This window comes from Oryzias latipes, chromosome 11 (genome assembly GCF_002234675.1).
Source record: "Oryzias latipes chromosome 11, ASM223467v1".
Lineage (NCBI taxonomy): Eukaryota > Metazoa > Chordata > Actinopteri > Beloniformes > Adrianichthyidae > Oryzias > Oryzias latipes.
In genome coordinates, this window is record NC_019869.2 from 26535021 (window position 1) to 26549106 (window position 14086).

Below are 14086 nucleotides of genomic sequence, written 5' to 3' on the forward strand. Positions count from 1 at the left end.
AAAGGACTGATCTAAGAGTAACATGTAGTCTAATATCAGTTTTTCAACTACCAGTACTACTACTCCACATACAGAAACATAATCAACACGTGATGCATGATGTGTGCACGTTGGTGCTGCTCACTTGGTTGGGTTGGGATTGTTTCTAAACATGTTGGGCCTGTCATCTTCTTCACTAAATGTCTCTGCTCTTTAGTAAAAAAAATAAGAAAACAGGTTTGAATCAGAAGTAGTAATTAACACTCAGTGTGTACTTGTGTGTGATTTAGTTTTACCTTGTAAAGGGAGGAGTTTGGATGGAGAGACAGAAAGCATCATTCTCTCCAACTCTTCATCATCTTCCATCTCTAACGAAGATACTGAAAAGATGGGAAACATCATTTCTACCATCTTTCCTAACATCAGCATGAACGTCTAGTCTGCCACAGACCTGGAGGACTAGAAGAAGGTTTAGTAAGAGCAGGTTCTGAAGAGCTCTGAGTCTGAGCCTCTTTCTTCTTCAGGTACTGCTGGAGCAGGAACATTTTGCTGCCTGAAACACACTGTTTCCTGAGGATAAATGATGCATATCCATCTTCTCTTTTCTCCCAGACATCCTTCCAGGTCTTCTTAGAATGCACACCAAATCCAACCAGCTGGTTGTCCTCACTACTTGAAGGTGGCTCCACTGATCTTTCAGCTAAATAGTTTCTCAGATCTCTGATTTCGTGAAAGTGTCGGGTATAATCCAGAAATGAAAAGAGACTCTCCTTCTTTGGTCCCTCGGCATTAAAGAGTCCAGCTCTCTCCTCTTCCTCAACCTTGTTAATTAAATAAATGGTGTAGCCAATATCATTTTCTAGCAGCCACCGAAAGGACTTCCCCTTGTATTTGCCAAATTGAAGAACATACTCCCCCAACACCTCCTGCCTGTCAGATGTATCTCCACCCCTAATGAAGACTTTTGACAGGGCGTTTTCCTTCACTTTTTCCTCTCTCTGGGGAGCAGACTTGTCCTGGAGCTCAGGATTATTTTTGATCCTCTTGGCTTCATCTGAAGGGTCCTGCCTGAGAAACCCAGTTGGGCCTCGTCTGAAGCTCACGCAGATTTTTCCAGGAAAAATTAATTTCCTCTTCATTCTGGAGATCTATAACCAAAGATACATTTATTGTCGTTAGTGGGTGAAGTAGCCCAGGTCTACTGTAACTCAAAAATAGTAAAAAAAAAACAACAACATACAAATATATATATATATATATATATATGTGTGTGTGTGTGTAAATGCACATATAGATATTATTAAAGTTATCTACCTTTGGTAAAATTCAAAAGCTTTTGAAAACACACACAAACTATCATGACTAAGTTTGAAGAGGTTTTTCATCTCTTACGAGTAGCCGTATCCTCACCGCTGGAGTTTCAGACCTTTCATGCTCAACAAAAAATAACGGGAAGAGAAATGTCTTCAAACTAGGAACAGTTTTTTTTTTTACTTTTTACTTACATCAGACTTTAACTTGACTTTAACTTGTTGTGCTCTTGTGTTTTAACAGCGATCGGATCAAATCTGGCCGCAGGATTATTGTTGTTTTGTCTTCCTAAAGGCTCTTCCTGTGAAAACCTTACTACTAAGACGATGTGGAAACAGCGCCCCCAAAATCTCGCTAGTGGTGAAAAAGTATATTACATCCGTAGTGTTAAGAACTACCATAGAGAATGAATGAGAAAAGTTAAGAGAGTTAAGCTTAACCATTTTCGGCTCCCGCGCGGAAGACCAGGGTTCGATTCCCTGACGGGGAGAGCCCTTTTCTAGTTCAGCCTTCAACTGGCTCCTAGAAAACACATTATCTTGCACCAACCCCTATTTGCTGGTGAAACCTCTATCAACTCCTACACACTCACTGTGGTGTCACAAAAATGGCCGCCTTCTTTGCAAGAATCAACAGGTAATTCATGAACCCCACAATTCTTTGTGACTCAAATATTTATTCTAAATGCACTGTCTGTTTCACAACATTTGTCCACATCTAAAGCTTTAGTGCTTCTGTCCTATATGGCACTTGTCACATTTCTGCTTCTTTTCAAAGACAGCTTTCAAAGAAGGGCATGACATTGTTTTTTCTCACAATTCAGGTTAGGTTCTGGTTAGTTCAACAAGATGCCCACTGTGCATTACAGCTAAGTCGTCAGACCGATTGTTCTAATGCAATGACTTGACACCTCTTTCAATAGCATCCAATGACAGCCCGGTAGCCCTTAATCCTCCCGGAATAAGGACAAATACAATTTGTAACTTGTCTGACAAAGACCTAAGAAGTTGTTTCCTTGGTGATGAGATCAATTCTCACCGCCAGGAAATCCCATCTTGTCCTTTTCCATTCACTTTAAAACTGAAAATTCCATATAATTGAAGTTCTTATAAACAAATACAAAACAAACCACACAGAACCTCAGAAAGAGTTTTCTGATTAAGGCAATCAGAAAGGATTGATCAGTCTTTCCGTCATTTCCAGCACATCCGACAACAGTCTCCAAAGAGAAACAGGTCCGTTTTGTCTGAATGACTTGACATCAACCAAGTTTGTTGGTGATGTTGCTTGACAGTAAATATAATGCACTGTTACATTGTTGAGGACAGCTGAGCATAAGCATGACTGCTGGCTGAATGTCAGAAGTTGCATTCAAACACGTGCCAGTACGAGACTGCAACTATAGCGCAGTGCGTCGGACTCCTCGTCCATCCTGACATCTTCCAGGACCAGCTTTGGAAAGTGTGAAACTAACAAGTGCTTGCTTGCTCAGAAGGCAAAGATTGAATTGAGAAAAAGGCCCTTTCTTTTTGAACTGAATTGTCAAGCAGGGCGTCTACTGAGGTGTTTTGCTTGTGGAATAACCAAGATACTCAGTAGTTGCAATGTAGTGGAACTATGTCTGTTGGCAGCGCCAGGACGTTCTTCAGCCTACAGCCCTAGGGAAAGCTTGAGCGTCCATCCAAATTAACAGGCTGTGTGTTGCAGCAGCACAGAAGAGGACCATGCTTTGTGTACTTTTGAAGTTCCAAAGCACTTGTCCCACCCACTCTTTGTGTCCACTCTTGCATTTTCATGAGTCTGGGGAAATATTTGGATTTGAATATGAAGTTAAGAAAGTTACATGAGCTGAGGGATGAAAGTACTGAGTAAATTAGCTAACCAGATAGAATTAAACATGAGACTAGCATTGAAGGAAGGACAGGAGTAATCAACGCCTCTGGGTGGGCTTGAACCACCAACCTTTCGGTTAACAGCCGAACGCGCTAGCCTATTGCACCACAGAGACAACATGTGTGGAAAATACCATTCTGATTACAGTGCTTGTTGGTAAATGATGACATGTCATTTCTTATTTGAAATGGACTAAAAAGTCTGTTTGTGAGAGATTGCATTTGAATTGGTTTTTCATGCCACTTCATCCATTGAGGAAAGAAAGTGTGCATCCCAGCTCGTCTGTGACCCATCTTCGACATGTTTGTTCAAGTGTGTCAGTTCCTCGTTAGTATAGTGGACAGTATCTCCGCCTATCACGCGGAAGACCAGGGTTCGATTCCCTGACGGGGAGAGCCCTTTTCTAGTTCAGCCTTCAACTGGCTCCTAGAAAACACATAATCTTGCACCAACCCTTATTTGCTGGTGAAACCTCTATCAACTCCTACACACTCACTGTGGTGTCACAAAAATGGCCGCCTTCTTTGCAAGAATCAACAGGTAATTCATGAACCCCACAATTCTTTGTGACTCAAATATTTATTCTAAATGCACTGTCTGTTTCACAACATTTGTCCACATCTAAAGCTTTAGTGCTTCTGTCCTATATGGCACTTGTCAGATTTCTGCTTCTTTTCAAAGACAGCTTTCAAAGAAGGGCATGACATTGTTTTTTCTCACAATTAAGGTTAGGTTTTGGTAAGTTCAACAAGATGCCCACTGTGCATTACAGCTAAGTCGTCAGACCGATTGTTCTAATGCAATGACTTGACACCTCTTTCAATAGCATCCAATGACAGCCAGGTAGCCCTTAATCCTCCCGGAATAAGGACAAATACAATTTGTAACTTGTCTGACAAAGACCTAAGAAGTTGTTTCCTTGGTGATGAGATCAATTCTCACCGCCAGGAAATCCCATCTTGTCCTTTTCCATTCACTTTAAAACTGAAAATTCCATATAATTGAAGTTCTTATAAACAAATACAAAACAAACCACACAGAACCTCAGAAAGAGTTTTCTGATAAAGGCAATCAGAAAGGATGGATCAGTCTTTCCGTCATTTCCAGCACATCCGACAACAGTCTCCAAAGAGAAACAGGTCCGTTTTGTCTGAATGACTTGACATCAACCAAGTTTGTTGGTGATGTTGCTTGACAGTAAATATAATGCACTGTTACATTGTTGAGGACAGCTGAGCATAAGCATGACTGCTGGCTGAATGTCAGAAGTTGCATTCAAACACGTGCCAGTACGAGACTGCAACTATAGCGCAGTGCGTCGGACTCCTCGTCCATCCTGACATCTTCCAGGACCAGCTTTGGAAAGTGTGAAACTAACAAGTGCTTGTTTGGTCAGAAGGCAAAGATTGAATTGAGAAAAAAGGCCCTTTCTTTTTGAACTGAATTGTCAAGCAGGGCGTCTACTGAGGTGTTCTGCTTGTGGAGTAACCAAGATACTCAGTAGTTGCAATGTAGTGGAACTATGTCTGTTGGCAGCGCCAGGACGTTCTTCAGCCTACAGCCCTAGGGAAAGCTTGAGCGTCCATCCAAATTAACAGGCTGTGTGTTGCAGGAGCACAGAAGAGGCCCATGCTTTGTGTACTTTTGAGGTTCCAAAGCACTTGTCCCACCCACTCTTTGTGTCCACTCTTGCATTTTCATGAGTCTGGGGAAATGTTTGGATTTGAATATGAAGTTAAGAAAGTTCAATGAGCTGAGGGACAAAAGTACTGGGTAAATTAGCTAACCAGATAGAAGTAAACATTAGATTAGTATTGAAGGAAGGACAGGAGTAATCAACGCCTGTGGGTGGGCTTGAACCACCAACCTTTCGGTTAACAGCCGAACGCGGTAGCCTATTGCGCCACAGAGACAAAATGTGTGCAAAATACCATTCTGATTATAGTGCTTGTTGGTAAATGATGACATGTCATTTCTTATTTGAAATGGACTAAACAGTCTGTTTGTGAGAGATTGCATTTGAATTGGGTTTTCATGCTACTTCATCCATTGAGGAAAGAAAGTGTGCATCCCAGCTCGTCTGTGACCCATCTTCGACATGTTTGTTCAAGTGTGTCAGTTCCTCGTTAGTATAGTGGACAGTATCTCCGCCTGTCACGCGGAAGACCAGGGTTCGATTCCCTGACGGGGAGAGCCCTTTTCTAGTTCAGCCTTCAACTGGCTCCTAGAAAACACATCTTCTGGCACCAAACCCCTATTTGCTGGTGAAACCTCTATCAACTCCTACACACTCACTGTGGTGTCACAAAAATGGCCGCCTTCTTTGCAAGAATCAACAGGTAATTCATGAACCCCACAATTCTTTGTGACTCAAATATTTATTCTAAATGCACTGTCTGTTTCACAACATTTGTCCACATCTAAAGCTTTAGTGCTTCTGTCCTATATGGCACTTGTCACATTTCTGCTTCTTTTCAAAGACAGCTTTCAAAGAAGGGCATGACATTGTTTTTTCTCACAATTCAGGTTAGGTTCTGGTTAGTTCAACAAGATGCCCACTGTGCATTACAGCTAAGTCGTCAGACCGATTGTTCTAATGCAATGACTTGACACCTCTTTCAATAGCATCCAATGACAGCCCGGTAGCCCTTAATCCTCCCGGAATAAGGACAAATACAATTTGTAACTTGTCTGACAAAGACCTAAGAAGTTGTTTCCTTGGTGATGAGATCAATTCTCACCGCCAGGAAATCCCATCTTGTCCTTTTCCATTCACTTTAAAACTGAAAATTCCATATAATTGAAGTTCTTATAAACAAATACAAAACAAACCACACAGAACCTCAGAAAGAGTTTTCTGATTAAGGCAATCAGAAAGGATTGATCAGTCTTTCCGTCATTTCCAGCACATCCGACAACAGTCTCCAAAGAGAAACAGGTCCGTTTTGTCTGAATGACTTGACATCAACCAAGTTTGTTGGTGATGTTGCTTGACAGTAAATATAATGCACTGTTACATTGTTGAGGACAGCTGAGCATAAGCATGACTGCTGGCTGAATGTCAGAAGTTGCATTCAAACACGTGCCAGTACGAGACTGCAACTATAGCGCAGTGCGTCGGACTCCTCGTCCATCCTGACATCTTCCAGGACCAGCTTTGGAAAGTGTGAAACTAACAAGTGCTTGCTTGCTCAGAAGGCAAAGATTGAATTGAGAAAAAGGCCCTTTCTTTTTGAACTGAATTGTCAAGCAGGGCGTCTACTGAGGTGTTTTGCTTGTGGAATAACCAAGATACTCAGTAGTTGCAATGTAGTGGAACTATGTCTGTTGGCAGCGCCAGGACGTTCTTCAGCCTACAGCCCTAGGGAAAGCTTGAGCGTCCATCCAAATTAACAGGCTGTGTGTTGCAGCAGCACAGAAGAGGACCATGCTTTGTGTACTTTTGAAGTTCCAAAGCACTTGTCCCACCCACTCTTTGTGTCCACTCTTGCATTTTCATGAGTCTGGGGAAATATTTGGATTTGAATATGAAGTTAAGAAAGTTACATGAGCTGAGGGATGAAAGTACTGAGTAAATTAGCTAACCAGATAGAATTAAACATGAGACTAGCATTGAAGGAAGAACAGGAGTAATCAACGCCTGTGGGTGGGCTTGAACCACCAACCTTTCGGTTAACAGCCGAACGCGGTAGCCTATTGCGCCACAGAGACAAAATGTGTGCAAAATACCATTCTGATTATAGTGCTTGTTGGTAAATGATGACATGTCATTTCTTATTTGAAATGGACTAAACAGTCTGTTTGTGAGAGATTGCATTTGAATTGGGTTTTCATGCTACTTCATCCATTGAGGAAAGAAAGTGTGCATCCCAGCTCGTCTGTGACCCATCTTCGACATGTTTGTTCAAGTGTGTCAGTTCCTCGTTAGTATAGTGGACAGTATCTCCGCCTGTCACGCGGAAGACCAGGGTTCGATTCCCTGACGGGGAGAGCCCTTTTCTAGTTCAGCCTTCAACTGGCTCCTAGAAAACACATCTTCTGGCACCAAACCCCTATTTGCTGGTGAAACCTCTATCAACTCCTACACACTCACTGTGGTGTCACAAAAATGGCCGCCTTCTTTGCAAGAATCAACAGGTAATTCATGAACCCCACAATTCTTTGTGACTCAAATATTTATTCTAAATGCACTGTCTGTTTCACAACATTTGTCCACATCTAAAGCTTTAGTGCTTCTGTCCTATATGGCACTTGTCAGATTTCTGCTTCTTTTCAAAGACAGCTAACCTGAGGAAGACCAAAAAGGAGGTTTCTGTACGGTGGCCCAGAAGGGTCACAGCACAACACATTAACTTTACACACTACCCATTATATTTACACACAACACACTAACTTTACACACAACACATTAACTTTACACACAACACTTCACATTAACTCACAACACAACATGTTAACTCACAACACAACACATTAACTCACAACACAATAACGAGTAATATGTTCCCGACCACTGATATAGTGGAACTGCTATGTGTGACCCGGCACCATTGACCGTAAGGCCACTCCTGATTGAGCACAGCCCCAGGACGGGAACATACTATCTACTAGAACAGTTATGTGAGCCAGGCATAATTGAACGTATAGCCAATCCGTCCGAAACGACGACGCAGGGGAACTCAAAATTGGAACTTCCATGAAACCAGATATGTAAGATCCATAACCATCCATAATTTCGAGGCTTCCACCTGACATAATATAGTTTTCAAACATCCATAATACAATAAATTATTTTGCTTTGAGCTGCTAATATGTTGGTTGATTTAAGTCTGAAGTCTCTTCGGAACGCGGAGGAGGGCCACCGCCCCCTCACTTTCAGTGCAGAAATAGGCACGTTGAGTGCAGTCGTTGCGGCACCAATTCAATGAATGCAGGGGGCGCGATCTGCAGGGAAGCTGCAGGACAGGCAGAGACTGTGGAACTTGGAAGCGGGCCAACTTTATCAAGGGTTTTATGTCATCCACCAGAAACGGAAGTGCCAACCAGGGAAAAGGGTTTGCAGGCTCGGGATAAAAGACAAAAGCAGTGTCAGTCTTGGCAATGAATATATGTATCTTATTTACATATCCTCCTGTCCAACTGCTAGGCAGGCAGATGAGAGCTGAGGGCCTTTTGTGTTGGACATATTTTACTTTAACAACAGGGGTTATTAATCTTCAGACAAACCGAAGGTATGACTGAATAAACCCCTTTTGTAATTGAGGCCAAACTTTATTAATTTCAACCATGTTTGGAAATCTTTGGTGTTGGACCGGACGGAAAAGGAAAGAAGGGAAGAAGAGAGAGGGATGTTAGAGAGGGGGGGGGGGGGTGATAGTGAGGGGGGGGGGGGGTAAGAACATGAAGCAGCATAGAGCAGACAGGTTTACTGGTTGTTTATCATTACGGTACGGTTCAAATGTAGTACAAAAAGGGCGGGGCCTGTCCACACACACTCAAATGTTATCAACACACCTGCTAGCTGCAAAAATGTCCACATGTCAACATGTACACAAAACAGATAGTGTTCACAAACGCATACCTATGCCTTTAAACCAACAAGTGTGAAATCTTTCATTCATTAAATCATGCAAACTATTAGTGCAAAGGTGAGCTAACACCTGTGTTCAGGTGAGTGTTTATGTTCTTCTAAAATGGATGGTGGAATGTGAAAATAAGGAAGAGGAGCGCCCAGCCTCCCCCACACCCAGTTCCCCGCCGCAACAGCAGCGGCAGCCGGAATCCCCCCAACGCCACACGGGAACAGGCAGGGAACAACCGCCCCCCGGGGCACCAAGACCGCCACCCAGGCCAGGGCCAGCAGGACCGCCGCGAGGCCCCCAGAGCCAGAGAGCAGGGAGGCGCGGAGGGAAAGAGAGCGCCGCCCCAGCCCAACCAGGAAAGCAGCCCCCCGCCGCGCCGGGAGAGCCCAACGCTGGGCCCCACCGGAGAAGGACGCCCACAGCCCCAGACGAGCACCCCACCACCACCCAGGAGTTCTGGGCATCCCCCCGCCCCGACCCCAGGTACGAACCAGGACCCCCCAAGGGAGACCCGCTCCGCACTCCAGGCAGCCACCCACCCGGCCCACGGTTGGTCCAGGGTGGAGCAAGGCAGGGGCCCGCCGTCCCCGCCAAGGAGGGGGGAACCCCGGGGAAAAAAGGGGGCCCACAAGGGGTGTTGTAAATATGGCCCGACCAGGCTCGGCCACTGTTGGAAGTTTGGCGGGGCCCAGCGCTCAGGGGCAATGACCAGGACCCACCCCCCAGGGACACGAACACCCCCGGCTCAGGTGTAATGTGAACCCCCCCACCGTGCGGAGAGAGCACCGCCGGGCCCAGGAAGCCGGCACCCAGGGGACACGGCCGCTGTTGCCAAGGGGCCCGCACCCCCCACCAGGGAAGGGGTAGGGGACAGATGGACCCAGGTCCCACCTTCCTTGCAAAATGTGTGTGCGTGTATGTGTGTTTGACAGGGTGTGTGTGTGCATGTGTGTGTGTTTATGTTGGAATGTATATATTGAAGGGGGAGGGGTGTGTGTACTAAGGGGGGTGCAGTTAAAATTGGCGAGTAGGGCACTAAGGGGACATCTCCTGATTACTCACAGTGATGTCCCCTCAAGGTCTAAGGTGCGGTTAAAATTGGCGGGTAGGGTGCTAGGAGGACATCTGCTGCTTGCTGGCAGTGATGTCTAAGCACCCCCCCTACCAAGGAACCTACATGTCTAAGGTGCAAATAAAACCGAAAGAGGGGGGGCCCACTCCATACGGCAACCATAGGAGGGGGGGCCACTGCCAAGTAGCTCCCCCCCAAGGCGCATCGCAGGCTAGACCCCCCACCCCCTCACCCTAATATGAGGTTATATGAGGAAGGGGGTAAGTTGGGGACAGCTGGTAGACTGTCCCCCGGTGGTCAAACAGCTTTCCCCCAGCCCCCCCCCCCCCCCTCCCCCCCCAAACGGCAAACGGGCCAGGCCCACCCAGCCCAGAGGCCCCACCCCCGGAGGCGCCGACACCCCAGGCCCGGCACCACCCACCCCACACAGAGAGAGAGGAGCCAGAAAGCGTCGCCCCCCCCGGAGCAAGCCCAGGCCCCCACCCCCAAACGCCGGCCCTAGAAGAGCTCTGGTCAGGCCTTGACGGGACCGAGGGAGCCAACCGGCCGAGGCAACCACCGATTGCCTCAGCGGAGACCCCGACCCGTCAGCCCCCCTGCCCCGTACCCATAATGGGCCCCCCCTCCCCCCCAGAACGCCCCCCCACAGGACAGGGCCGACAAGCCCCCCACCCCGCCCCACCCCATGAATATATGTATCTTAGCAGAACTGGTCAGTCTTAGAATGTTTAAGATAAAGGGAATAAATGTGCTCTTATACGACAAATCAAAGAAAGTGAAATCAAGTACCGTATTTACCGGACTATAAGCCGCTACTGTTGTCACCAACTTTCGACCCTGTAGCTTATTTAATGATGCGCCTAATTTATGCTTTTATTTTTCGGCCACCAGGAGCGCTACGGCAGTCTCAGAGGGGAGACTGTCTGCATAATTCTTGTCCAGCAACAAGCGTGATTGCTTTAACACACTCTCAGGTAGCCAAACAGCATGGACCTCACTTCAGTTGTTAGACGCTTAAGTCATGGTGCAATAAAAGAAACACCAATGCCCAGCCGCATCCCACAATCCTTTGGTGCCTTTAGACAAAACGTCCACGTGACCTCCACTACAATATGACGCAGCTTTCTAGTTAGAAGCAATCGTTAAAAGCAGTGTGAAAAAAATCCACCATCACCAATGGGTTTGGAAAAGCCGGTCTGCTGCGTCCCAGAAGTTTCCTTCACTGTTATGGAAGGAAACTTCTGGCACAAGCGCTGCCGCCGCACCTCAACGGAGCATAGAACCGCATAGAGCGCGCATGGAGCGCGCATGGAGCGCGCATGGAGCGCGCATAGGCGTGTGCAGTAAGCGCTTATAAGTCACCGTGCTCTCTTTTACTGGTATGTTTTTTCATCCAGCCCTGTTATTTCCACATTGCTGCCGTGTTACGGCCGGAAGGAGGGGAGAGCTGCTCTCGCGTTCGGCTGCAGCTCCCTGCTCCTTCTTAAACACACTGCCGGTTTCAGCACATATACATCCTCAATCTACAACACAGTGTGGCAAACCAGGGGTTATCCCCGCCTTAAACCCCTAAGACTCATCGGAAGTGGGGAATCAGTGTGAATTTCCACACCATAAGTGAAGGAGATGGTTGCTGAAGTGAGGTCCATGCTGTTTGGCAGGTGTGGGTGTGTACAAATAAATAGGCTAAACTACTGGTCACCCCTCCCTCTCTGAGACTGCTATGCTCTCAGTGACATGCCAATTAAATTGCCACAATACGCGGCTTGTATACAAGTGCGGCTTGTGTATGTAAAAAGTGGGTAATCCTCATTGATTTGGGAGGGTGCGGGTTGTAATCAGGTGCGCTCTATAACCCGGCAATTACGGTAGTGAGTTTAAAGAGAGGGTTCTATTTGTGTATTTACCACACCATAGAAAACCATCACAAGCCCAGATTCCAACAGAAAATCGACAAAGTGATAAATGGAACCTGCATGTAAACACAAGACGTAATATGCACCAATGGTAAAAGAGAAAAGTAACCTTTTGTCATTTCCGGAGGGATGCACCTTTTGGAGACCATCGAGGAGCAGGCAAATAGAAGGGTATCCAAGGAGATTTGTAGATGAGGAAGTTCAACATTTCATGTAGAAATGGACTGCAGCTCGGCTGGATTTGATGCTTTGTACTTGATATCAGCGGTTCTCAAATAGGGGGACAACAAAAGCACAGACTACTGAAATATTAATTGGCAAAGGAGTGTCTGGTTACTGCAAAGGAAGAACTATTTGAGATCCATGAGGGATTGTAGGTTTTGATAGTATTTTAGCAGCAGAAAAAAGAGGGGCTGACGCGAGGAAGACGGACGCCTCCACATCAGCAGAAGGGGGACCATCAAGTCCGAAAAGAACGGGGGGACAACAACATTATGCTGAGAAAAGCGGGAAGGAGAACAGCGAGCATAAAGAACCGGCGACGAATGCAGAGCTTGTGGAAAAGGAAGAAGCGGATTGGACCGCACACCTGGAACTTAAGTAGGACGCTAAACAGCTGAGTTAATTAGGCTGAACCGCCCACAGGGAGGAGTAACCAGGTAAACACACTGCTCCAGTTGCCTGCCTGAAATACTCCCAAGGTCGTTCATATCCTTTGATATGAAGAGAAGTGTCATTTTGACCCTGATGAACAGCTTGACTGTTGAGGTTTTGTTTTGTTTTTTGGCTAGTTTTATGTAGTACATCTTTGTGCACAATTTTATTATAAAGTTCAAATTAAGTAAAACCATGGAAATACTCTATTTTCCAAAATGCTGTTGAAGTCTGAGGAAAACATCCTTTACAATTTGACAAAAAAATCTTCATAAAATGAAACAAACATTTGCTTTGACAAAACAGTTTTGATATTGTTTACAGCAAAATCTTCAAAATGCAAGCACGAGTCCTCTAATCAACTCCAGGCCTTTTATTTGCTTCACTCATAATGACATAACAAGGGAATTGCCCACACCTGCCCATGTAATAGCATGGAAGTCAATTGTCCAACTACTTACCATGAAATGAAGGGATTTTGTTTAAAAAATGCTTTAGTTTTTCACATTTTTCTGCAATCTTTTTGTTCAACCCATGGAATAAAAGCTGAAAGTCTGCACTTCAATTGTATCTGAGTTGTTTTATTTAAAATTCAATTCAATTCAATTCAATTCAATTTTATTTGTATAGCCCAAAATCACAACAACAGTCGTCTCGATGGGCTTCGAAGTAAAACATGAAATCAAAAGGATCACGAATACAAAGAGTTCAATAGAAAAATACTAAAATGAACTAACAAACTGACTAAGCTATACTGGCATCCCTGCCCTTAGACCCCCCTTCGCGGTAAGGAAAAACTCCCAAAAAAACCGGATTCCGGAAAAAAACGAAGAAACCTCAGGGGTGCCCACATGACGGAGGGATCCTCCCCCAGGACGTACAGGCGATTTACCAGAAATCTTAGAGAAGAATTAACTTATCTAATTCTACAACTACATATATAAAAGTCCAGCAGACGAGCTTCATCCAGCCGTGGTTGTGGGGACAGTCAAAGGCGCGAGTCGAGCCGGAGACAGGAACCACAGCCAGGTGTAGGAGCAGGAGCAGAGGCGAGGTACTCGGTCAGGTACAGAGCAGAGACGAGCCAGAGATGAGCCAGAGGCAGGATCCACAGCCAGGTGTAGGAGCAGGAGCAAAGGCGAGGTAAACGGTCAGGAACTGGAGCACGGATGAGCCAACTGGAGTCTGGAAGCACTCCCACTCCCCAGGAGGGGAGAGGAAAAGAGGGACAATACATGAATCGCACTGCACCAAACAGAGGCATGGTTCACTGTGGTAATGTACAGAAACTAAATTAGAAGGAACGTGTCTCTGTCCAAATATTTATGGTCCTGACTGTATATATTTGTGCAGTGCTGTTGTAAGCTGATTAAAGTCTCTGCTACAATCATTACTCACTCCGGATGGGCATTTAGCTTGCTGCTCCTGTAGCGCTAGCTTAGCGTTAGCCTGTGGTGGGATGTAAACAGCAATAATCTGGACGTTTGAAAACTCCCTCGGCAAGTAAAGTGGTCTGCTTTTCACTGCCATATATTCCAGGTCTGGTGAGCAGTAAGTCCCATTTATATCCGCAGCTTTGCACCTGTTATTGTTCATGTAAACACACACAGGCCTCCGCCTTTATTCTTACCGGAGCATGCTGTCCTGTCGGCCCGGTAAACAGTCTAGCCGGCAATCCC

The 14086-nt window shown here is 45.7% G+C and overlaps 1 protein-coding gene and 6 non-coding genes across 7 annotated transcripts; 3 read left to right on the forward strand and 4 right to left on the reverse strand.

The window, feature by feature from the left end:
• Nucleotides 1–26: 26 nt before the first annotated feature.
• Nucleotides 27–7454, reverse strand: LOC110014782. Its single transcript, XM_023960259.1, has 4 exons — nucleotides 1485–7454; nucleotides 431–1127; nucleotides 276–359; nucleotides 27–190 (listed from the first exon to the last, which is right to left on the reverse strand). The coding sequence occupies exons 2-4, from the start codon at nucleotides 1116–1118 to the stop codon at nucleotides 60–62; spliced, it is 903 nt and encodes a 300-aa protein (XP_023816027.1). The 5' UTR covers nucleotides 1119–1127; nucleotides 1485–7454; the 3' UTR covers nucleotides 27–59.
• On the reverse strand, nucleotides 3225–3298 carry trnan-guu. The gene has a single exon. It is a non-coding gene; the product is annotated as a tRNA-Asn (tRNA).
• Nucleotides 3506–3577, forward strand: trnad-auc. The gene has a single exon. It is a non-coding gene; the product is annotated as a tRNA-Asp (tRNA).
• Nucleotides 5023–5096, reverse strand: trnan-guu. Its single transcript has one exon. It is a non-coding gene; the product is annotated as a tRNA-Asn (tRNA).
• trnad-guc lies at nucleotides 5304–5375 on the forward strand. The gene has a single exon. It is a non-coding gene; the product is annotated as a tRNA-Asp (tRNA).
• trnan-guu lies at nucleotides 6821–6894 on the reverse strand. The gene has a single exon. It is a non-coding gene; the product is annotated as a tRNA-Asn (tRNA).
• On the forward strand, nucleotides 7102–7173 carry trnad-guc. Its single transcript has one exon. It is a non-coding gene; the product is annotated as a tRNA-Asp (tRNA).
• Nucleotides 7455–14086: the final 6632 nt, after the last annotated feature.

Coding starts and splice junctions, on each gene's coding strand:
- LOC110014782 (XM_023960259.1), bottom strand. CDS start 1,118: ATGAAGAGGAAATTAATTTTTCCTGGAAAAATCTGCGTGAGCTTCAGA. Junction 360..430: donor ACCTTCTTCTAGTCCTCCAG/GTCTGTGGCAGA, acceptor CCATCTTTTCAG/TATCTTCGTTAGAGATGGAA. Junction 191..275: donor CAAACTCCTCCCTTTACAAG/GTAAAACTAAAT, acceptor TTTTTACTAAAG/AGCAGAGACATTTAGTGAAG.